Source organism: Dreissena polymorpha, chromosome 16 (genome assembly GCF_020536995.1).
Source record: "Dreissena polymorpha isolate Duluth1 chromosome 16, UMN_Dpol_1.0, whole genome shotgun sequence".
Lineage (NCBI taxonomy): Eukaryota > Metazoa > Mollusca > Bivalvia > Myida > Dreissenidae > Dreissena > Dreissena polymorpha.
In genome coordinates this window covers 46,030,112-46,056,783 of record NC_068370.1, presented here as the reverse complement: position 1 = coordinate 46,056,783, position 26,672 = coordinate 46,030,112, and the positions used below count along the sequence as shown (strand labels likewise).

General features: G+C 34.8%; 2 protein-coding genes across 2 annotated transcripts; one reads left to right on the top strand and one right to left on the bottom strand.

Moving 5' to 3' along the window:
* Positions 1–459: 459 nt before the first annotated feature.
* On the bottom strand, positions 460–8,365 carry LOC127861815 (pancreatic triacylglycerol lipase-like). The gene is made up of 7 exons (XM_052400494.1): positions 8,356–8,365; positions 5,918–6,039; positions 5,289–5,468; positions 3,729–3,960; positions 1,974–2,090; positions 1,269–1,391; positions 460–888 (listed from the first exon to the last, which is right to left on the bottom strand). The coding sequence occupies exons 1-7, from the start codon at positions 8,363–8,365 to the stop codon at positions 647–649; spliced, it is 1,026 nt and encodes a 341-aa protein (XP_052256454.1). The 3' UTR covers positions 460–646.
* A 3,812-nt stretch (positions 8,366–12,177) lies between these two features.
* LOC127861813 (uncharacterized) lies at positions 12,178–12,704 on the top strand. Its single transcript, XM_052400493.1, has 2 exons — positions 12,178–12,370; positions 12,513–12,704. Exons 1-2 carry the CDS (start codon positions 12,178–12,180, stop codon positions 12,692–12,694), a joined length of 375 nt encoding a protein of 124 aa, XP_052256453.1. The 3' UTR covers positions 12,695–12,704.
* Positions 12,705–26,672: the final 13,968 nt, after the last annotated feature.

Below are 26,672 nucleotides of genomic sequence, written 5' to 3'. Positions count from 1 at the left end.
ACCATCATCATCATCATCATCATCATCATCATCATAATCATCAACATCATCATTATCATCATCATCATCATCCTCATCCTCATCATCATCCTCATACTCATTATCATCATCATCATCATCATCATCATCATCATCATCATCATCATCATCATCATCATCATTTTCATCATCATCATTATTATTATTATTATCATTATCATTATCATTATTTTTATAATTATATATTTTTTTCTTCTTCTTTTTCTTCTTATTATTATCATGAGTTTTATTATAATTATTTTTCGCGTTCTTCTTCTTCTTCTAATGCTTCTTTTTCTAATTATTATTATTATTTTTATTATCATTATTATTTTTATTATTTTCTTCATCATCGCCGTCTTCTTATTATTTTACAAAACAATCGTAGTTTCCAAATACATATAAAAAAAACAAATACAAAAATACAGGCAGTATACTTAAGATACAATTATATAACAAGGACATCATATTCTTCGTTCGAAAATCAGCAACTCGAGAGAAATCGTCTTTAGCGTTGTCAAGAAGGTATTCGGTAATTTCGTAATTCAAGATTGGCAGTAAGGAAAACAAGCAACTAGTCAGAAGAGTCATTTAGCCATGGCAGCAAGGTCCTCGCTTATTTCGTCATTCAGCCTTTGCAGTAAGGACTTTGACCATTGGTGGAAAGGTAGTAAGTGCCGCCTTGGGGTTGTTGGCTGTTGGAGTCGTAGCCCATGTTTGCACATCCGGTGCCGCACGCGTTGCACCTGCCGGCCTGGAAGTCAGCGCGGCTGCTGCACGGGTGGGCCCGGAAGAGGCAGGCGGAGTTGATGGATTCGGTGAATAAGTCGATTACGCGCATGTGACTGCAAGCAACACCGTCCGTCAACGCTAACGCAGAATCAGACAAAAATAATTACTAATTACTTAATCATGAAAATTTAACTGAAAATAAGACTAGCCTGAATATAGGCAGTGACGGCAACTTCAATATAAGTTAAATAATAAACTGGCTGTTTTAATATACATGATAGATAATAACATGGTTTCAATTACATGCCTGTTTTGCATAATCATTATGTTGCAGTTTGAATATTATAAACTATAAATGTTATAAAAAAACCATCAGTTGTAATATCAAAAATGTATTCAGTTCATGTCAATTATGTCTCGTATCACTCTCTCCAACATCTTCTATGTTCAATAGTCATAAGGTGGAAAAGAGGATAAGAAGCGGCTTAGAAACTGATCAGATAAGCACAAACATTTACCTCCAATGTTCCCTGTAATAAGGTTGAACAAATTTTGGCTTAGCTCGTTGGGACAGCCCGGCTGATTTTCTCCGCCATTAGGGAAGTAGTCCACATGACCTACTGGCTGCTCGAGCCCGAAACCTGAACACCGATGTATCAGTCATGATTTATGACAAAAAATAATCATTTTGAAACTCAACCAAGATATCGGAACAAATGTGCTGTTTAAGTTTTACGAAGATTTAGCTTTAAGTTTGACTTCTGTATTGTAATCAATGTTTCACTACAGTCATATGAGGAAAAAGCCCCTGCCCCATAGTGACATGATTTTCGAAGAATCGGAGCAATTCTAATGCTTAATCGACGCAGCATTAGAAAAAAATGTCTTTATCAAGTACACGAAGATTATACTGTAAGTGTGTCTTCTAGAGTGTCAATAAGCGTTTTTTTAAGTGGACATAGTGACCTTATTTTTGACGTCATGAAACCCACTTTCGAAATCGGCCAATATATCATGCAGACTAATTGTCTGACCACGTTACATGTAGATCGAACAATAAACTTAACAACGTAAATGTTGTCGCAAGACGACTCAAGACGATTGACGCACGACGTACAAACTATGATCACCATAAGCATTCTGTGCTCAAGTGAACTTAAAACGTAAAGGCAATTAATACATGAACATTTCAGTGCATTAAATGCTACTAACATGTAACCTACCAAGTTGAATGAGTGAGTCGCCGTCCGTATGAATGGCGTCGACGAACACAGCATCTGTAGGGTCCAGACGAACCTTTGGGTCCTTTTTCTCGAACTGGGGACCGGCCGGATCAAGGCCTGTAGCGAGAATATTGGCTATATTTAAAGCTAGGGTCACACGTTGTACCGATAAATAGGGGCAACACAGGCAAGTATGTTTGATAAAATATTAAATTAAACATAAACAATAAAACATCGAATAAGTCCATGCAAAGTTACATGTGAAAGGGTAATATAAACAAGAGCACCGCCTTTCGGGTGCAGACCGCTCATCTATTTTCTTTTTAAAGGTGAAGGGACTCTCAATTTCAATCACAAAGGAGGGAGGGGTGGAGTGAAGGGGCGTGTTTAGTGTGGGGATGTGGACATTTATTACATTATATTCCAAAAAGGGGGGGGGGGTGGGTGAGGGGATTCTTGGGCGCGATGGTTGGACGGTATTTCAAAAATAAAATAAAAAAATAAATGTTTGTGTTTTTTAACCGTTTCAAAAAAAAAATTGGGGGGGGGGGGTAAAGTGTGAGGGTGTGGTGGTCATTTGTGCGATGATCTTTAAAAAAAGGGGGGGGGGGAAGATTCGGGGGGGGAGGGCACGGGGGATGGTTTGGGTGGAGTCTATTGTGGTATGTCAGGTAGAGTAGTTTTGTCAAAGTATCAATCAAATCTAATCATAAATAAAGAAGTTGTGGCAATTGTAGTAAAATTTAATAATTTGACCTTGAGAGTCAAGGTCATTCAAAGATCAAGGTAAAATTCAACTTGCCAGGTACAGTAACCTCATGATAGCATGAAAGTATTTGAAGTTTGAAAGCAATAGCCTTGATGCTTTAGAAGTAAAGTGGATCGAAACACAAAATTTAACCATATATTCAAAGTTACTTAGTCAAAAAAGGGCCATAATTCCGTAAAAATGACAACCAGAGTTATGCAACTTGTCCTTTTACTGTACCCTTACGATAGTTTGCGAGTGTTCCAAATATGAAAGCAATATATATGATACTTTAGGGGTAAAGTGGACCAAACACAAAACTTAACCAAATTTTCAATTTTCTAAGTATAAAGGGCCCATAATTCCGTCCAAATGCCAGTCAGAGTTACATAACTTTGCCTGCACAGTCCCCTTATGATAGTTAATAAGTGTTGCAAGTATGAAAGCAATAGCTTTGATACTGTAGGAATAAAGTGGACCTAAACACAAAACTTAACCAAATTTTCATTTTTTTAAGTATAAAAAGGGCACATAATTCTGTCAAAATGCAAGTCAGAGTTACTTTACTTTGCCTGCACAGTCCCCTTGTGATATTTAGTAAGTGTTGCAAGTATGAAAGCAATAGCTTTGATACTTAAGGAATAAAATGGACCTTAAAACAAAACTTAACCAAAATTTTCTATTTTCGAAGTATAAAAAGGGCACATAATTCTGTCAAAATGCACGCCAGAGTTATCTAACTTTGCCTGCCCAGTCCCCTCATGATAGTAAGTAAGCATTGATACTTTCTGAGAAAAATGGACCTAAATGCAAAACTTAACCGGACGCCAACGCCGACGCCGACGCCGACGCCAAGGTGATGACAATAGCTCATAATTAAAAAAAAAACAAAACTAAATACGCTTTAAGAGGCGCTTTAAGTGGGTATTAAGGAGAATTACACTAACTAAATAGTCTATGTTAAATAAAGGACAAAAACATTCGATATATATACTAAGCACACAGACCGGTTATTCGACCGAGTCCGGGAATCCTTTCACCGGCGTAACCGGAAATATGAGAACCAAGACTGTGACCAATCAAATGGAAGTCTCCATATTGCGCCTGCGCAGTGGTGCGAAGTTGCGTTATGAATCGCGCGATCAGAGCCCCGACGACCCTGGTATTTGCCGCTGCCTGATTGTAATCGATATTGTCAGCTCCTTTCGACCAATCCACTGCAAACACATTTGCGTCTTCCTGTGTATTAAATGCGCAAACGTTTATATATGTCATCGGACATTATGAATAACGAAAGCAAGAAATAAAAAATACAATATTGAAATGATATAGTATATTGGAAGGGGCAAGTTGTGTGCAGAATAATGGAAAACACGCAATACGTTTTACCGTTTGAAAGCCTTTTCTGAGTAATAGCATTACAGTAATAAAGCATGCATCTTGAAAACTGGATATCTTCAAATGCTGCATTTGGCAAGATCATTCGAACAGAAGTTCTTGATTTTCGTTTCATTTGAGTACATTGACTTTAATTCTAACACGGCACGCGACTTGTTTTCTATAGACAAAGAAGGAAATCAAGTGTGGGTTATTCTGCAATAACTTATGGGCGGAGCTTAATGTTTCGAAAATAGTTCCGAATAAATAAAGAAAATATTGTAGTAAAATGCACGTGCTAAAACCCGCCCTAAAAGAAATGTAATAAATGTAGCATGTTTATAAATGTAATGAAACAACAAATTGTATATTTGGTGATAAGTGGCATAACCACACATACAAAGAATGTTATTGGTTAGGAAGCGTAATTAAGAAAACATTTATAGCATGTCAGCTTTTCAGTAGCATCAATAAACGTGACGTCATTACGTTTCTACGATTGTTGTTTTCAATGAAAGTGACGTCATTTGCAAAATATTTATGAATGAAAACAACGTCATATGTTTGTACAAATCAATGACGTCACTAAATAGTGAACTTTGTACTAAGAAGGGCGGAGTATTGAAAAATATAGTTCACGTCCTAAAGCTTGAACCAAATCAATCAGAATCGTGTTAGAATCGAAATAAAAATTTTCTATGATGGTTTGTTGTCGCATAACCCACAGTAAGTTGTATAGATGCGTGTTATCAAATCACTCGTGCTTCGCACTCGTGATTTGATTCCTACGCATCTACACTCCTTACTGTGGGTTATTCGACAACAAACCATGATAGAAAATTATTATTTCTTAAACAATGTAGACTTTTTAACACAGGGTGGAAGTAACATACATTTGTTACAAAACACGATACAACTTACATTCTGATATTTCGCCTGTCTATAAAATTAAACCCATTTTTACTAAAAACGTATTTCGTTTTGCTTTAAGATTGTCTCTATTAAATACTTAAATTAGCCCTAGTGAGAATATTATAAACGTAATATAGGAAATGAAGCTTAAAAAGCAAAACGAGTTAATTAAAAAAAAACAGCATTGCATATATTTTTTCCTAGCAAATTCATCAGTAGAAATTCCTCTCTAGGTCAGTTGAAGCAAGCAACCCACGTTCTTTTGATTGAGATTTTACCCTTTTGAGTATAGCCTGTGCCATTTTGCTCATCCATGGACCGTGTTTATCATTGTAGCCGTGGATGATGAACTTTGTCTTTCTCGTGCTGGAGAAATTCGACGCCTGGATGGAGAGGGTATTGTTAGTCACGATCTCTGGCGACTGGGAGTTCGCACGGGTGTACAGCAGGAACTGTACCTAAAAATAACACGAGAATGCCATACAGCAGTCCGATGGGCAGTTATAGGAAACTCTGATTTGCGTTTCTTGCGTGTAACTTCAATTAAACACTGTGGAACGGGCACACGCTTAAACATGGTATAATATTTTATATCGTGTCGTCCACATTTCTTCCAGGTGTAAATAGTGTATCTTAAAAATGTACATGCATGCTGTGAATGACTTGGGTACTTTACGATTAATAAATCAATCTTATGCACAACATTGTAGTGAGGTTCATTTAACAAATATCTAAGGCATTTGTATAATATCCTTAAAGACGTGTTGAAGATTCAATATTCTACTATTCTTAAATGAAACGGAAGTGTATTTACGGGTGGAAATGAATACACGTAGTTTCACAAAATTTTACTGTCGCTAAATCGTAGCATCTTCTTACGAGTACTTCTTTTGTGCAGGTTCTTTACCTGAATATGATTCGGCGACTCTGGAACTTTACAATTGACATTGTCATATGGTTTGGAGTTGCTGAAGCATCCGATGCCGTCATCTTTGTAACAAACCTCCTTCCAAAGGGGCCACCAGCAACCTGGGATACGAGGCCATATGCTTATTATAAAAGGTTAATAATTATGATACAACAACTACTACTGATACTTCTACTACTACCACCACTACTACTACTACTACTACTACTACTACTACTACTACTACTACTACTACTACTCATACTACTACTACTACTACTACTACTACTACTACTACTACTACTACTACTTCTACTACTACTACAACTACTACTACTACTACTACTACTACTTCTACTACTGCTACTACTACTACTACTACTACTACTACTACTACTACTACTACTACTACAACTACTATTACTACTACTACTACTTCTGCTACTAGTTCTACTACTACTACTACTACTACTACTACTACTACTACTACTACTACTACTACTACTACTACTACTACTACTACTACTACTACTACTACTACTTCTACTACTACTACTTCTACTGCTACTACAACTACTACTACTACTACTACTACTACTACTACAACTACTATGACTACTACTACTACTACTACTACTACTATTATTATTATTAAACAATGATTATTATTAAATAATGATTATTATTCAAATTATAATTACTATAGTTATTAATATTAATATTAATAATATTATTATTATTAAAATTATGATTATTATTAAAATTATAATTACTATAGTTATTTTGACTATTATTTTAGGTGTTATCTTATTAATAGGCGAAATATTTTTATTATCATATTATTATTATTATTATTATTATTTTATTCTTCTTCTTCTTCTTCTTCTTCTTCGTATTATTATTATTAAATAATGATACTTATTAAATAATGATTATTATTATTATTATTATTATTATTATTATTATTATTATTATTTTCTTCTTCTTCTTCTTCTTCTTCTTCTTCTTCTTCTTATTATTATTATTATTATTATTATTATTATTAAATACTGATTATCATTAAAAAATGATTATTATTAAAATTATAATAACTATAGTTATTTTTAATATTATTATTATTATTATGATTATTATTAAAATTATGATTACTATTTAAATTATAATTACTATAGTTATTATAATTATTATTATAGGTGTTACCTTATTCATAGGCGAAATATTTTTATTATCATATTTTTTTTAAATATTATTATTATAAGTAGTAGTATTATTATTATCATTATTATTAATATTATTTAAAACATTATTATTATAAAAATTATATTACTGATTATTATGATGATTATTATAAATTTATGAATTAATCATCATCGCTATTATCGTCACCACCATCATCATCGTATTAGTTTTCGTCAAGTAACTCTTCTGAACAATCTAGCATCATTATCATTAAAAACTACCAATACAAAGAAAAAAAACACTTCTCGTAAAATTAATACCAAAAGCCCCTGTGCAAAGCCCAAGAACACATAAGCCAAGTGTAATCCTCATCTCGTACGTTCCTCACTGCTGCGTTTGCAAAACTGATCGTTAATGTAAACTGTATTAACTTGAATACTGCCTTTTTGACATGATTATGTAACCTCCGGGATTTTTTAATTAATCGCTTAAGGTTAAGAGCAAGTTTTGCTAGTCGGTCTGCTCTTAACTACGCTAAGAACAATAACCACCGCATCTGCCTGTGCACACTGATTAGCCTGTTTATACTTCACCACTGGTACACTGCAGAAAGTGAGTGTGTGTGTATGGAACCAATAGTGTTTAACAGCTTGTGCGACGACATTTGCCAGTTTGTCATTAAAATATGTACATATTGGCTGCGTTCAGGGAAAACGGGGCATAATGCATGTCAAATGAGTGTTGTCCTTTGTACACTGATTAGCCTGTGCATTTCACACACGCTTATTAATGGTGACACTTTCTGATTTTATGGCGTTTTTTGTTTAGAGAGAGTATCTGGTACTGTGATGACAATAAATGCATATGCATTTAGCACTGTTTTCCCGAAATGAGGCTTAAATTATCATTGCTATTAATGATTTGAAAAAAAAGAAAAAAGATAATAACTTCAAAGTAACCTCGCTAACAAGGCAAATAAACAAAATCACGTTAAAATAAAATGAAAAACCAATGAATTATAATTATTTTTATCAGATCTTACATCATGAATAACTTACAGGTTTATTGCTTGCCTGTTAGCCTGGGGCAAGTAGATTTAAGCCCAGGAAAATCAATATCAAAAGTACGTTACAGTTGGTCTAAAAAGCAGGGATACTAGCTTTTTCAAAGCTTGAAACAACTCGCTCCTATTAAACATAGAATACAAATTGGCGACTGTGGATCAAATAGGCAACGGAAATGATTTAATTCCGGCTCACAACAAGACATGGTGCATTAAAAGTATTTCGTGTCGGCAAAATTGTTGCTCAATCATTTACAGAAAATAAATTAAGTGTTAGATACACATAACACAACATTTACATGATTCTAGGCTTGTTATTCTTTAAAAAGGCAACCAAATTCTAAAGATTGTTGCTAGTGCAGGAACCAATCGGGAAAAAGAAACACATTGTTGTTATTTTGTCTTAGTTATCTTATTACATAAATATGAGGATAAACAGTGCACCCACATCTCGACCTGTGCTTTAAGACACACTCTTTATAAATATAAATGGGTTGTGTTCATTTCAAAATTGCGATATTAAAAACTATAACATAATTTTGATTAAATGTTGTTATATTGAGCATCCACGCAAATGTTGTGTTGCTATAATTATGCAAACAACGAAAGGTAAGATGGACAAAATTATGATTTTGTATAATTAATATTATCGTAAATAGTGGTAAGGGTAAATGATCATAAACATTCAGACCTTAATATTTACAAATATAGCTTCCTTTGACGAGACAATAATCTTATGAATACGAAAAGCGTCCAGTTTTTAGTCATATATAATTTACAAATGATATAATCTCAGCGTTTAGAAACAGGATATGTTCTAAGTGAAAACAAAAAAATCATTCATCAACTTGAGGAGGGGTTAGTATATATGTCGGAAGAACGTGACAACTGAATACGTTCCATTAGTATATTTCGGACTTTCTCGTTGATATATGTGCGTTTTATGTCAACGGTGAAGAAGGACATGCCGTCGGTATTCACGTTCAATGACGGTACGTAAGGGCGGTCATATATAATACTCGCAAGCAGTAACAACGTCAAAACGTGGAGCTACGGCAATTTGTTAACCTCGTTTAATTTGCATTATGATAATTTTGCAGATTTATTACCAACAAAACAGGGCGAGCACTATTAATTATACAAGATATTGTCGGTATACTCATTTCATATACAGTTTTAAGAAGTCATTAACTTGCAACATTAATTAGAAGCAGAAGTGATTCTTTGTTTCAAGAAAACGATTTAATTTCATTCTATCTTTTAAATGTGTAACGTTCTTATTCCATTAAATGTAAATGAATCGTGAGTTTATTAAACAATCTTAAATTTAAATGTCTAGTTTCAAGAAGTGTTTTGTTTTCTTTAAGTATGATACAACCTTACCGAACAGGTCGATTTTTGTTTATAAGCAGATCAATAAAACACAGAATCATCTACAAATAATACATGTTGCATTTATTTACATTAAAGGTTAAAACACTCATTCGTTATTCACAGGTACTTCCCAAGGCTCACAAATCAAACGCAAAATGTGTTAACGCTGTCAATATACGAAATGAAAATGAACTTGTTTAAACTGTTCCTGGCTTTTGGAATGCATGGTGCTATTTTATGCCAAATACAAATTATGTTTATGTTGTGTCATGAAATGAAATGCAATGTTACGTTATATTAATAAATAGGTCATTTTTGCCTTGTGTTATACTTTATATGAAACATTATATAGAGGCCTTTGACTACATGTATGTGTTATTTTATCATGACTGTTATATCATGACTGATATATAGCGGTGTGTGCATAATGGGCTTTGATAAGATGTGCGAACGATTTACGGGTCGTTTATGGGGGTCAATTATGGTGTTTGTCCCCTAATTATGGGCGATAATGATCGATTACTACCGGTACTAGTGGCGTAAGAGCAGTTAAAGTTATGCTCAATTGGTTTTTTTTATTTTATTTTAATTGTTAACGACGATTTTAGCGGTACTTCAAAAATAAACAGTTACTTTTGTTTGTTGCGGTTGTGGGTAATTTAAGTTATAATTACAATTAACTGGAATTAGAAGTCTCATTTGATTGCTCCCGCCCACTTCAAATGTTTTCACACTATAACTTTACAGTACTGACACTTAATTTATTCAGATCAAATAGTTTCTTTCGTATTTACGGAATACGCTAATAACAGCTAAATACCTGCAACACAATTTTCTTTAGTTTTTTGTGCATGACAGAATGATTAGGTCTAAGAAACGACCAGTCCCTGTCTTTGGCAAATCTGTGATAACTAATTTATTGGTCAGGATTAATAATGAACCGTCGCTGTCAGAGAGTTCAATAAGTGAACGTGAAAGTGTCCAGGACGTAGCAAGTGATCATGAGACTTCCCAACCACCAACAAAGCGGTCCAAGCAGCGTGCCAGTGGGTTCGATAGTAGTTGGAAGCAAGATTTTCCATGGGTCACAGAAGTTGAAGGAGGTAAGAGTGTTGAGTTCTTGGGTGATATAACAAGCATTTAACTTTTCACAAATGAGTCGCGCTCTGAGAAAAGGGAGTTTAATGCATGTGCGTAAAGTGACGTCACAGATTAGCCTGTGCAGTTCGCAAATGAGTAGCGCTCTGAGAAAAGGGGGTTAATGCATGTGCGTAAAGTGACGTCACAGATTAGCCTGTGCAGTTCGCAAATGAGTAGCGCTCTGAGAAAAGGGGGTTTAATGCATGTGCGTAAAGTGACGTCCCTGATTAGCCTGTGCAGTTCGCACAGGCTAATCAGGGACGTCACTTTCCGCTATTATGATATTTTTCGTTTAAAGAAAGTCTCTTCTTAGCAAAAATCAAGTTCAGGTGGAAAGTGTCGTCCCTAATTTGCCTGTGCGGACTGAACAGGCAAATCTGGGACAACACTTTACGCACATGTTAATCAAAAAATGTTTTGTTGTATTAAATAATGGACATTTCAGATAATTACATTTTAATATGAAAGCATAAATAAATTTAACTTTTCAAACATGCAATGGAATATTTAATACAACAGTTGTTTGAAAATTAAAATATTTTGTAGGTATGATGTGCTCTTTGTGCATTCGTCACATATGCAGACCTGCGCGTTCAGCAATCGGTACTGCCCCGTGGGTAGATGTGCCTTGCACTTGGATGGCAAGGGACTCACTTAATCGCCATCAGAGGACAGATACCCACTCCCAGGCCAAACTTCTGAAGGCAAACCGACTGGCTCCAAGAAATCTGGTGGGGCAGCTTGAAGAGATGGGCTCTCTACAGAAAAGTGCTAGGATCGCAGCATTCAAGAATTTGTACTGGTTGATGAAGCAGGAAGTTCCTCACACAACAAACTACCTCCCTCTTAATGATCTTGGTAAGTAACTGCGCATTATGATATTCGGACATTGCTTATTTTAATATTTTCTATATCAATAAAGAGCATTTCATAAAGTTGCTTGCTAATAAAAAATGTATGTTGAATAATTGCTGTTTCAGTGAAGCTCCAAGGCTGCTCCATCCTGGCTAACATGAACCAGGGTCAGAACAACAAAGGTGAATCTCAGCGCTTTGTACAGGAAGCGGTTCTGGCCATGGGCAACATCATTCGGCAGGACATCCTGACCCAGGCCATCGACTCCCCATGATACACCATCATGGTGGATGAGACAACAGATATATCTGTTATCAGTGAGATGACAGTATATATAAGGTACATTGGGGCAGAACAAGACTGTACAACTTTAATCTAGTAGTTTGTTAGAGCTTCTGTTGTTAATGGCATTCTGATAAAAATATCTGTTATAATTCCTGATATTTTGATAAACATCTCTGTTATAATTCCTGACATGATATTCATCAGGTTCCTGAAAGATGGCAGGAGCCAGACAAGATTCCTGTCAATACTGCCACTAAACGACGGCAAGGCAGAGACCATCACTACAAGTCTCACAACACACCTAAGAGAGCTCCATCTGCCACTCGATCGTATGTGTGCCTTCGGCAGCGATGGTGCCCCTGTTATGGTGACTGACCACTTCAACCTTCCCGTTGACGCAACACTGCACAACTGGAGGCAGGTTCGAGGCAGCCTACAGGGCACAGAGAAGAAGGCTGAAGAGGCAATGGAGTGGGTGACCATCCATTTGCGTAATAGCCACGACCAGCTCTACAAGCTGGCAGCCGTTGGCCTGCTCCTCCCTACATCTACAGCTGGTAGGTACTTGACTAGGCTGTCAAGAGCACAATAACAAACGAATGATGTTTTTGTTTTGCTTAAATATCTCTTTTGTTCTTAAATCAAAGCGATTTAATAGATATTATTTCTGAGTAGTTTACAATATTGTGTGTATTTCAGACTGCGAGAGGGGATTCAGCACGATGAAAAGGATAAAGACGGAGAATCGTGCTCGCATGAAGTCTGCTGTCCTCAATGCACTGATGACGGTCAGCATTGAAGGGCCAGACATTGAGGCAGTAGACTTCGGGAAAATGGTGGATGCCTGGCACCAGGAGAAGCCTCGCAGAACAGTGTTTTGAACATGTAATATGTGACTGTATTGTTGTTGTTTTTCAATCATATTTTGCTTGCTAATGTCTTCTGTTATTCTGCTTTTTATTTAATATTTAAATACATGACTTGAATGAAATAAATTGAGGACAAATGAATAAATAAAAAAAAGAGAAAATGTTGTGTTTTAGAAGCTCCCAAGTAGTGTAGATTTTGATTTAGAACAGTTAAAAACAATAAAAAAAATCGACACGCGGAATGGGGCAAGCCCCCTTCCACACCAACCCCCGTCCACGTTGTCTTTCCGCTGTGCCTGCCCAAATTCCTGGGGAAATGCCTGTATATATATATGTATATATATATATATATATTGACATAGAATTAAATTGCTAATAAATAACTGATAAAATATATATATATATATATATTGATATATATTGACATAGAATTGAATTGCTAAGTAACTGATAAAATAACTTTCTCCCGGACATGTTCCCAATTTGGTTGGGGGGGGGGGCAGATATAATACATTATCAACGAACAACAAATACATTTAACACAAGTTATGGTGCACCAAGAGGAATTGACTGGATTATAGCATTTTGAGCATTTGGGGGAATGGTCCAGCTTGAAATGTCACGGTTTACTCTATTATTCCAGGTACATGAATCTCTTCCTATCAGAACATCATAATATATTGCTGCTGATAGCCTTAATAAAAGTTGAAATTATGCAATTGCACACTTCAGTATGTGGTGCATCATACTGAATCACAATTAGTGCTAAGTGTATTTTCTACATTGTCAGATACAAGTTCCAATAGACAACAACAGTGCAGCAATATATATTTTATAAACGAGAGTGTTAACAAGGTTTTTCTATAGCAATATCAAATATCAAATAATAGATCACTCATACAAGTGTTGAATGGACAATGAGCGCTCGATTGCCAGTAAATCAATTAAGGTCCACAAATAAACATAAAATAAGCTAGAAGAGCTGATATCACAGTAAAAAGTACATAACTTATTATCACTTACAGAAAACAAATGTCCTTATTTTGATTCGGTTCACTGTTGATTATTTCTCAATATGAAACAATCATAAGCACTGCAGTGTAATTTGTCCATTTCATATTGAGGGCTTTATTTGTCCATAGACATTTCGAATTGCTGTAGGCGTTTATGGTAAAGTCTTCTTGGACCTTGTGTAGTACAATATGATTTCAGTTCTGAAAGTTTAAGATATAATAGCATACAGTTGACAAAATAACAGCAAAATCTTTTCTCACGTTTAATAAACACACATTCAGAGATAGGCATGAATGGTTTGTTTGCCTATTATTTTTGTAGTAAAATTAAAAGAATGCTAGAATCATAAATAATGTTATTTTGTTTATAAATCTATACTTCTACAAGTGTAAAATGAATAATGCATTCCAAGCATTACATGAGCCAAGAAATACTTTAGTTTTAACATATTTATTTCAAACAATACATATTGTTATACATCGAATTACATACAACATTTATACAATTAACAAGTTTGAATAGGATGGGAACGAACGACAATGTCTTATATAGTTCTTCTCCTTATACAAATACAATTAATTGTTGTTCGACGAACATAGTTGTTTTTTTATGATTACACAATAATATTGACATGCAAGAAAAAGAAAGAGAATCTCTGAGTATAGAGTTTCATTTGTTTAAAAGGAAAACGAACATGTTATTGGGCAACATTTGAAGGGTGAAGGAAACGGACTGACAGAATTCGTGTGAAAGAATATAAGAAGTTTTGAAATACATGATTATGGCAAAGTGGGAAAGAAGGTTGAGAGTCGTTCTGTAGCATATTAAGAATCAAAACGATTGCTTTTTACAATATATTTGTGAACTGCATCAGCTATTTTAGTATTTGCAAAGAAGTCACGAGTGTTGTCTCCATATAGAATAGTCTCAATGCAGGGAACAGAATATACGGATATTGAGTTAAGAAGTTGGTCGCGAATATGTGCATACTGAGTGCATTCGAGGAAATAATGTGACGTCGTTTCACGACGTCCGCATTGACATAACGGGGATGTAATGATATTGCGTCTGAAAAGATGTTCATTTAAAGCAGTACACTTTGTTCTTAGGCGCGTATGTAACATTTGAGATCGTCTTTCGCCGTATGAAAATAGGGGATTTGCAATCGGTCGATCTGTGTTAATGAGCCTTTTGAAACAACTGATCGATTCAGCATTTTTTGCGTCATCGGGGAGATTATTCCATTCAGATACAGTGGACGGAAGAAACGAATTTGAATAAAGTGACGTTCGCGCTTAAATTTTTTGGAGATGTGACGAAGTTCTTAATGAGTAAATGTTTCTCGACCCAACTGTTGCGGGCAAAAGAGACTGTAAGTAGTTTGGAACATTGTACGAGTTCATTTTGTACATGAATATTAGTTTATGTTTGTGTCTTCGTTGACTGAGAGTTTCCCATCCTAATTCATTATAAAGTTCTTCTAATGAGACTAGACGTGTACAACCGGATGTTATTCGCGCGGTTTCTATTTTATCTTTTTCATATTGCGTACAATTATCAAATACAGCGTCTGAGTACTCAAGTATCGGTCTTATAAACGATACATATATTTTCTCGAGAGCTTTTCCATCAAGCATTATTTTTAATTGACGCATTATATTAACTCGTGTCCATGCTTTTTCCTTTACAAAGGATATATGTGCATGCCATGTACAGTCATTGGACATGAAAACACCTAAATGTTTATGGACATCAACAATAGGAATATCAACGTTTGGCATAGTCAATGGTGGATAAGTTGGTTTATTTATTTTGCGAGAAATCAGCATTGATTCGGATATTGATGGATTAAAGCATACCAACCATTTTCAGCCCAGCTAGAAATTGTATTAATGTCTGACTGCAATACGGCTGCAGTAACGTTAGGTGAATTTACGACCATGAAAAGACTGGTGTCATCAGCGAACAAATTCATGTGTGCATTTATATCAGAAATGATGTCATTTATATACACTAAAAACATAAGTGGTCGTAAAATAGAGCCTTTAGGGACTCCGGCGAGAATTTCAATAGGGGTTGAATGCGACCCTGGTAATATTACTGTCTGTTTGCGATCGGTAAGATAATTTGACAAACACGATAAAAGATTTCCTCGAATGCCTGCATGTTGTAATTTGCGTAATAGACCTTTGTGCCATACTTTATCAAAAGCTTTACTGATATCAAAGAATACAACTCCGACCTTAAGGCCATTGTCTAGGGCTCTGCAAAATGTATCATAGATATATGTAAGCTGATTGACAGTGGAGTCACCAGGCAAGAAACCAGATTGAATGGGAGCAAAAAAATTCATCGCACGAAAAAATGTGTTAATGTAATTGAAACATTGCCTCTTTGAGGATTCGGTTATCTATTCCATCGGGACCGGACGCTTTTCCTACATTTAGACATTTAATTGAGTCAATAACCTTCTCCTCTGTTATATGTATAGAATGAAGGCTGTTAGAGTTTGCATGGTGCATAGGTGGAAGATCATGGTTGCTTTCATCAACTGAACACTGACTTGCAAAGTACTTATTGAGCATATCAGCTTTACTTTTATCCTCTACTACAAAAATATTGGTTTGATCATCATAAAGTGGCGGAATTGAGTTATTTGTGTTACTGGGAATAAATTTTCGAAGTGTTGTCCACCAGTGTTTAGCGCAGAGATCGGGTGACTTGAGTTTTTGTGCAGTACTGTTAAAATATTCAATTTTCGAATTACGTAAAAGTAGAACAACCTCATTCCTGACATGACGGAAATTTGACCAATTAGTAATACTGTTAAATTGCTTTGCTTTTCGGTATAGACGTTTCCGTTTACGAATTTTTTTCTTAATGTTATTGCTTATCGATGGAAGATCCCGAGAACGGATACACACATTTTTGTTAGGAATACATGTACGTGCCATGTTCAATATTGTTTCAGTTATGTTTTCCGCGTAGTTATCAACATCTTCGCATTTACTAGATCCCAATTGGTATCTGACATTAATTGTCGTAGTTTAGAATAATCTCCAATGTCGTAACGCCAGATATGACGATAAAACGTTTTACATCTTGGTTTTGTAAATTTTAATGTCACAAAAACAGGGCAGTGGTACCGAACAGTTTGATCTAAAAAGGGTTCGCCTGTTCCAGAAAGACGTACGATATTCCGATTGCTTACAAAGATAAGGTCAATTATGGAACATGAATGTTCTGTATAATGTGTTGGTTCGTTTATAAGTTGCGTTAGGTCATGCTGTTGACATAATTCATTAATTGTTCGTGCAGTCGATTCAGCGAGAGCATTAATGTTAAAATTAACTATTATAATAATATCATTTATTCGTGTTTCTCTGGCTAGCGCAATAAAATCTTCTATGGAATGATCTATCCGCATTTGGTGGTCTATAAAATACGCCAAAAAGAATAAATGTATTTCTTGAGGTAAACACTTCAATCAAAATACATTCTACGTTATTTAATTCAAGATCATGTCTGCGTTTGAAAGCAATACTTTCATTTACGTAAATAACAACGCCACCATGTGAATCGAATGGTCGATCTTTACGAATGGGTTGGTGGAACCATTAAAGAGGAGATCAGTAGATGAAATTGAACTATTTACCCATGTTTCAGTAAAACCAAGTATATCAAATTCACGAAGACCTGTGTAAAGAACATCTACTTTTTGCATAAGACTTTTAATGTTATAAGGAACAAAAATTATGTGTTTTGTTGCTGAATCATCGGAAGTGGATAAAGAACTGTTTGCATCTGTGTAAAGAGATGCATTAGACAAAGAGGGCCCTGGGTTCGGATGTACATCACCTGATCGTAAAAGAACTAAAAAGAACCAACAGCATACTAAAACAACCAAGAAGCGTTTTAGTAGATTCTTGAGGAAAATAATATCAGTATGTATAGTTTTTCCTATCAGGACGCGTTTACATGGGTGTTCAATATTCATTGACATGTTCATAGACTGGTGTACACTTTTTTGTAGTGAGTAGAGTCTTATAACATTTAGCCATAATTGACATGCATATAATACGTGTAAGAGGAGTGGAAAAAAAGCTGATGATCTATATGCACTCATGGTAGAGTTTTCTGGTGTCTGTTTAATGTACAACTTAATGATAGGCTCCAATGAAGACGAGATGAGCCAGAAACGCTGACATGATGCGTTTGTTGCGTTTGATCATGACGACAAATTGCGACAAGGCTGAGTTTGCAATTTGATTTTGACATTTGCTACATAACTGCTTCAAAAAGGAACAAAAATGAAGAGCTTTTAGGAGAGAAGAAAAGAAAAAGAATAGAGTCAAGAAAACAAGCATAATAAAGATATAATAATCAGATGGTGACGCATCGCCATACTAGGGCTATTTGAATCATAAACAAATAACAGATCACATCAAGCAGGAAGGTAACTGAGTGTTGACACATAAATTAGACAGTGAAAGGTGCTAGACAGATGAAGACCTAAAAGTACTCACGTGACCTGAAAAACTATGTCGGCATCTCTTAAACATATTGTCCGAATGTGTTATTAAACAGCCAATACCAGTATACGTGGTATCGTCTAGTATACCATTGATACAAAAAAGCAACGGCATAAGGTTTTAACCATGGGAAAGAGATGTTAAACTGGAATCAGCTATACACAATTTTCATAATTATATAACAGCATTGCATTAATATTTACAGAGACATGTATTTACATGTATTGTTACATAAGTACAAGTATGCAAGCCACAAGCATACACGCACGCACACACACACACACACTTATACATACACTGTAGGAAACAGATGTAAAACTGGAATCAACTATACACAATTTGAGCAAAATAACATCATAGTGTAGTTACATTTATATAGTTAGGCATGTATTCACATACTTGATTACATAAGTACAAGGACGCAAGTAATAATCATACACGCACGCAAGAATGCTCGCACGCACGCACATACACACATACATTCATAAATACAAGTATACACAATTAGCTCAACATGGTATAATTATATAGATTGGCATGTATTCAAATACATTATTACATAAGTACAAAGATGCAAGTTATATACATGCACGCACTCACGGAAGCGCACGCACGCACACACACACATATACATATATACAAATATACTCAATTTGTACAATATGGTATACTTATATAGATTGGCATGTATTCAAATTCATTATTACATAAGTACAAAGATGCCAGTCAAATACATGCACGCACGCACGGAAGCGCACGCACACACACGCACCTATACATACATACATACATACATGCATGCATGCATGCATACATACATACATACATACATACATGCATGCATGCATGCATGCATTCATACATGCATGCATACATGCATGCATGCATGCATGCATGCATGCATGCATGCATACATACATACATACATACATACATACATACATACATACATACATACATACATACATACATACATACATACATACATACATACATACATACATACATACATACATGCATACATGCATACATGCATACATGTACATACATACGCACGCATGTACGCACGCACGTACGCACGCACGCACGTACGCACGCACGCACGCACGCATGCATGCATGCATACATACAACATTGAACATCTTCATGATTCAGTCAAGACCGAAAAAGAAGCACATAAAAACACCAATTGAAGCATTAATTTATCAATGTGTTAAGTAAAAGATGTTTATATCTTTTTTAAATATAGACCACTGCTATATATACCTTAGGTCTGTTTATCAAGCAGCTACTTTGTTACATACATTTTATTTCTTGAAGGTTCTTAAAAGTGGCAGTTTCAGGTTCTAGAGAAGTAGTGAGCATAACATTATACTGACAAAGTGTTTTTTTATCACACGCTTATCGATTTAATACGCTGCAAGCGTTTATGTAAGCGATTAAAAAATATATATGTACATGTATTTTACAGTAGTAGCATGATAGGTTTGCTATGGAAAGAATATAAGAAAAGTATTAGTAATATTACTGCAGATGCATTTATGGGAAGTCATAAACACGTACATACATGTCTACATATTCATAATTCTAACATAAGGCATAATCTTCAAGGAAGAATATATGTATTAAATACAATGGCAGTAGCAAGAAGGGCATTAAATGGCATGCTAAGGTAAAGATAAGTGTTTGAATCTATTAAGGTCAATATTTCTTAAGAAGACTACGTATTTAGTGGTCGCACTTAATCAATGTACCGTGAGAGGTTAACCTAAGAAGTTCTTAACGTATCGTACAGAAAGATCGTGCTTGACCAGTGAACAGTGAACCGTGAAAGTTCACCGTACAGAGTACCCCAACTATGTCATACAATGTAGACAAATGAAAACAAACGACCGCAAAAATATATGTTACAGTTAGGTTAATGTCAGGAAAAACTTTATCCGTGTAAATATATTTAATGTGTTTGAGGATAAGAGCAAAAATAAAAGGGGGCATTTATACTAATTATAATATAGTATCTAGTACATAATGTTGGCTTAACTCGCTTCATTGTTACTCTGCTAATAGCCAACTGAAAAATTTAAAACTAGGCTAAAACTGCTATGAACACGAGTATTTCTCGTATTAAATAAGTAAATGATCCGTTTTGCTATTGTTGATACAATAAGACAGACACGTCAATCAGTACCTGATAAAACTGTTCAAACAATTGGTGCAGTCGTGTAGAACGAAACAATGTGGGTCATCGCAAACGTTTGTTCAAGCATATCAAGTGTCCACAGGTATATATTGAATGTAAACATTTACGCACGTGATATCTGTGGCTATAGAAAGCTTTTACACTGCGCACAAAATATAGAGGCGTATACGTTTTGTCCCGAACACTTATTTATACGCCTCAAGATCAGACAGGGTATTAAGTCTATGTGTCGTGGAAATACCTTGTCGTGTAGCCTTGATGAGAACTGACCCATCCGCTGTCCAGGCACTTTCGATGTGTTTTGAGCGAACTAGTTTTCGCGCGTTGAAAAGAAGATGTGCACGTTCCTTTGTTTAGTCCTCGTTGACATAGACTTTGGCTAAGCCAGGGCAGTGTATAAGTTAACGCCTTTTGTGGTACAATTTTTGTCGAGCTCTGTAACTGACAAATTTAACTAGGATGGGCCGATATCTTCCCTTAGCGGCTTTACCAGATCGGTGACTGCGGTCAATCTCGGCTAGGCTGACATTTGCACCCACGTCTTTGCACAACTGCAAGACGAGTTTGTCATTTTCTTCCCTACCATCCGGTTCCGATTGAGGGACACCTGAAATTCTGAGACTATTTCGGCGGCTATATTGTTTGGCGTTATCACGCGCATCTTCCAGTTTTAAGATTCTTTCAAGGTTTTATTTTCCTTGATAAGATATGTATTTTGATTTTCAACTTCGATGATTCTTTTTGTCAGTCCGGCAATAACACCATTAACAATCGAGTCAACCATGCCTTTTAGGACAGTATCAATATTTGCACAAACTGATTGCTGAACGGCCGTAGAAATATCTCCAATTGTAGCCTGATCTATGAGACGAGCGGACGTATTTTCAGACATCGTGTCAATTGTGTATCGATAATCTTCAGAGATCGAGATCGAGTCGCTAAGAATACGATTCCTTTTTTGGTCACCAATATTTTCAGGGGTAGATAGCACAGACGCACTTCGTTTTGTGGATTGTATTGGTGTCGATGTGATAAAACTCATTTTTTTTATTCATTTGTTATTGTCATTGCTGTCACTATTTATATGCGCACAGTATACTTTAATGTTGTTCACTGGTGTACACATTACACGCGCGTATTGTGTATTAAAACGTTTGCAATGTGTCCACCTTGAGTTTTGAATAGATTTTGAATTATAAATAGATTTACATCCTCGACACAAAGAGCGTCACTTACTTCGCTTCTAATTCCAATCTTTGAGCAGCATATAACTCATATCCATTTCTCCAAAGCTAGTGATCACTGAACTCTATAACACATCCCTAGAGCGATTCTAGAAGAGTCTTAGAACATAAGTAAATACTTAGTTTTCAATCTGCACTAAAACATGTAAACCATGTCCGCCACCGGAAGTTTGTTGAAGAAATACTTTAAGTATGAATATGATAACTAAAGAAAAATATAAATGTAAAAAAAACTACGAATCATTTAACAGCGAGTTGGAATTGTTCAGTGCTATGGTTTTGCAACTTAATATTTAATTTTGATGATTGTGTTTTTTGCACCCTCTTACAATGACATTAAGTTGTATTGTATAGATAACTTTATATGGGTCGAATATGCATCTTTTTCATCTCTAATAAGTGTAGTCTTTACAACTTGTTACACATACTATTTATACTGTACCGTTACTAATTTAAATGTATTCCTATTCCCTTTTCATCTGTAAGATTGCATACTTCAAATTGCGTGCCTAGACATCTGTCACGAAAAGATTTGCTATAGACGAATGTAAACCTGCCCGTGTTGTTGTTTCTATAATCACAATACAAAAAACATGAAATGAAAGAAATAATACGTTCGCTTAATGACTGTTTACTAGATTGGTGTCAGATAAGCACATCCCATAAATGTCTGATATGACTACAATATAAAACACGATATAAGTTAGAGTAAATCGCTTTTGAATCGAACAGGTTCACGATACACTTCAAAGTCTTTGTTCAAAGCTGGCACAGGATTCATGAAAATATATTATGACACTATTCATAAATCAAAGCGCTTTAAGCACTGAAGGCCAGGGGCTATATTTAGTGTGCTTGGGAAGAAGTATTGTCCGATTTTCTACCTTTGTCCGAATGTATACGGATTGACCCTAGCGGTTGAGCGCTGAAGCTTAGAGACTGTAAGAAATGACAATATTTGTGTATATATTACAGTGTACATATACAGTGTAGGAATACACGATACTGGTGGTTGGAACGACAACCTTTGATTTCACTCTACAGATATGATAGAGGTTCGTCTACATAGATGGTGAAGATATTGGTGAAGATATTCATGAACAACAACATAACCGCAAAAAACCTGTTATTGTTGGCGTCAAATAAATCACTTTCAATAGCCTAAAATAGCTTTTAATTACATAATCAACAGATCATGAAAACACTCATACATCCTTTGTTATGTGTATACAAAAGAAAATCCACTTACCCTGATAAAGAACGGTGTACAGATTGTGTACTTTGTCTCAAGTAGAACTTTTTGCGCTCGATCTGCGCATATCCGGTTAGTTGGTATATGTCCGAGAATGATCGAAAATAGATTATATTTATTTTCTTTTTTCTGGAATGTTTTGTTTACGCAAAATAAAATAACAATATTAAAATTTTGTTTATAAATACCACATATAATGTGTTCAAAAATGCCTCAGAACAAATTTCTTCTTACTGTCTCAGTAAACACTCGAACTGTTTTGGGTTTCGGCGTAGACCGTCCAGTGAGGAACGCAATATCGCATGAATATGAAAACAATAAATATTATGTCGTAGCCAATGCTAAGCAATTTTGCTTCAATATATATTTTACATTTTTTTACATCAATGTGGCCTTAAGAGGTAACATGGTGTTACTAAGGTGTAACCTAATGACCTATTTTTAAGACGTTCATGGCAAATTTTCAAACTCGGGCTGGATATTTTTATGAAATACAATCAGTTATATTTGAATTGAGTCATACAGGTGGTCCTTAATGTGGTTACAAGCATTTCTAGGAAAACAAACACTATGACAAAGTATCATCAAGATTTAGACATAAAAGTGTCCCCTTGTTCGGCAAGACGTTTTGTTTTCAAGATTTGACTAGGTGATCTGCTTTTTTACGCACAGGTCCAAGATTAGTACTTGGTCTTTATTTTGTCAATATAACATTTTATTCACAATTTTAACACAAATGTGGCCCACATAAGTTTATCTTAGATGTGACCAAGTATTTAGAACAATATTCAAACGCAAACATTATTTAAAGATTTTTTTAAGATTTCATATGGAGACCTAGTTTTTCATTGCATGTGACCCAGATTCGAACCAAACCCAGATATTGTCCAGATGAACATTCTGATGATTTTTTATCTTTATTCTATCAGGGACTTACGGCATATAGAGTAGTTACGAGTTAACCGTTGATGACACCCAACCAAACACCGCACCATGAACGGCAGCGGACATAGGTTGGTAAAAATAGCGAACATTTAACATTTTGTGTTAATGTCAGCTAACACAGACAAAGATTCTGAGTAATGCCAACAGTAGTCGAAGCCGATAATGTTTTGTTTATAATGATAATACTATTTTATTAAATGCATTGAACTGTAAATTTTGACCAAAATACGCCATGCAAAAACATATGTATTAAAAATATTCACTTTTGGTACTATGTATTTCTTAATGGAAAACCAGACTTTAAGAACATGAACGTATCAGAGTAAAATTGCTTTCTCTCCACAATCTACACATTACGATAATTCCTCTTTGAAAGTTTGAGCAAGATCCACGCATAAGTTATATCGGAGTTGTAGACACACAATTGTGAGACTTTATATTCTTAAGTGAAAAACAAGACAAAGGTCAGTACTTCTAAAAGAAAATATCAAAGGCTAAATTCCTTTCTAATCAATCGTATGCACATTTAAATCATCCAATTTCGAACATTTGAACAAGATCATACAATCATTTAGAAATTAGCTGTGTCCTCAATATGTAAGCAAGTTCCTTTAAGAGTGAATACATATTACCAAAAAAGGTCATTAATTTCTTTATTCGTTGGTTTACCAATTGTTTAGATGAAGTGATGGCCGTAGCAGGATGAAACTTAAAAAAATGAAAATGATAATTAACGACTTTAAGAAACAAAATGAGTTTCCTTAATGGAATTAGTAAACGCATTTGACAATAACTACTGTTCAATTAAGAATTTAGTTTATAATTATCTTTTTTAAAGTTACAAAAAACAAATGTTTATCATATCGTATTGTTTAACTTCAAATTTTACAAAAAAATGCACTTTTCTCGAAACTTTGTGATAAAAAAAAAAATTAATTAAAATATCCTTAAAATAAACATAAATAATTCAAATGATCAGGTAAGGATAAAACAAATATGAAACACATTATCCCTTTAGCTTGAAGGTAAATGAACACACTATTAAATGGGCGAATCGTCTTCGCCAAACAACAACCACTTTACACAGACAGGAAATGCAAATAAAGTCCTTATTTTCACTAATTACTTTTCATACAAAAACAAGTATAAATAGGGAAAAGAATATAATAACTAGTTTTAAAGTCATTCTATGTGTGCGATGTCAAATCGCATTACATTATTGTATTTTTATTTCCTTGTTGACAGTTTTTCTCGCTTACAGAATAGATTGTAATGATACAACAGTAAACATGGTAATAAAATTCTTCAACTGAAATGAGGAATAATCAAATGTTATCAAGCTTTTATGACACGCAAGGCACCTTCAGGGCTACTGATCACTTATGCTTGAATAAAAGCAAACATGAAACATATTATCCCTCACACAGTGATGCGAGAAAATACGGTTCATCATATCTATATACATGTTCACTAAATGGTCATATGTTTATTGTTTAACTTTTTTTTACAGGCTTTTGGCATGGAAAATTTCAATTGTATACTGCTCATGTAGAATTGTATGTCGAAAATTCCTTGAAAGAATGTTCCTCGTTGCCATTATAAATTGCATTTTGAAATAAAAACACTTAAGCAATTTACAGAAAATGTACAAGTCTAAAACGTTAAATGAATGAATTAACCCAAATGATATATTTCTACAAGACACACACTTTATCTGACTCGCCACACAGGCTGAATACATTCACAAATTACTTGTCCCCTGGACTTTTAACAGAAAAATGTAAGCAGGCAACCGCTTAAAAATCCATTATAATATTGAACCATCGCGTTATCGCATCTTTAAAAACAGCTCTACCACAAGTAGTCATATAACCACTCAGGTGTTACGAGATTTTTTTTTAATAATAAGCTTTGAATAAATCAAACATATCTTTACTTAGTAATCTTTTTATGTTTTAAATGTTTCAATGTTAATTGACCTTTTAATGTTTCGTGATTTGTTGTTTCTAATCTTGACTACAGCTATATTTTAAAAAAGAATACGTATGAATGGTATGCAGACTAAACAAAGTCTTAACCAGTTAAAGGGAAACAACTCGAAATTAATTTATTTCTACAGAATATGTATTTCTCATGTCTTTTTATTTAACCAACATCGCCGATCGGATCGCCAATATTAATTAAACAAAAACGATAAAAAACAGAGAACTAGATTCACAATCTTACACACATTGACAATATACAGTTATAAACTATGATTCCTTCTTTATTTCATTACGACCGAATACACATTTTAAGTGTGTTAACATCCATCAAGAGAAAATGTTGTGAACATCCAACAATGTTACCAATGGCTGTGCTTGAGCCTGTTTAGCATCTTCAATTTGACAACTTCCTGTTTTCCTGATAACTATTCCCACCACACTGACTTCCACCGTGGTATTATGGAGATATGTACGAATCTGCTGCAGCTTCGCTCACTCAACAACTTTCAAACCACAGTCAATTCCAATTCCACCTAATCAATAATATCTGACTTCAAAGTCTGTCACATAGATGGTACTTGTTGCATGCCGGTTGCATATTGAAGTTGGTAGTATTATATTGGTTGTTTATGCCTGACATTAATTTTTTTTATAACATTTGAATTCTGCAAACAAACATTTTACAGTCCTACAAACTAACATGGCGATTCGATAATTTAAGCTCTCACAGATGTTGCTGACAGAAATATGGTTTCAAAATAGTATGGTGTGGAGAGAATAAAGTGGTAGGTGATCTTGACTCATTTGAGTGTATTCAA

Coding starts and splice junctions, on each gene's coding strand:
- LOC127861815 (XM_052400494.1), bottom strand. Junction 2,091..3,728: donor CGGACTCGGTCGAATAACCG/GTCTGTGTGCTT, acceptor TTCTCGCTACAG/GCCTTGATCCGGCCGGTCCC. Junction 1,392..1,973: donor CGACTCACTCATTCAACTTG/GTAGGTTACATG, acceptor ATCGGTGTTCAG/GTTTCGGGCTCGAGCAGCCA.
- LOC127861813 (XM_052400493.1), top strand. CDS start 12,178: ATGGTGACTGACCACTTCAACCTTCCCGTTGACGCAACACTGCACAAC. Junction 12,371..12,512: donor CCTCCCTACATCTACAGCTG/GTAGGTACTTGA, acceptor TGTGTATTTCAG/ACTGCGAGAGGGGATTCAGC.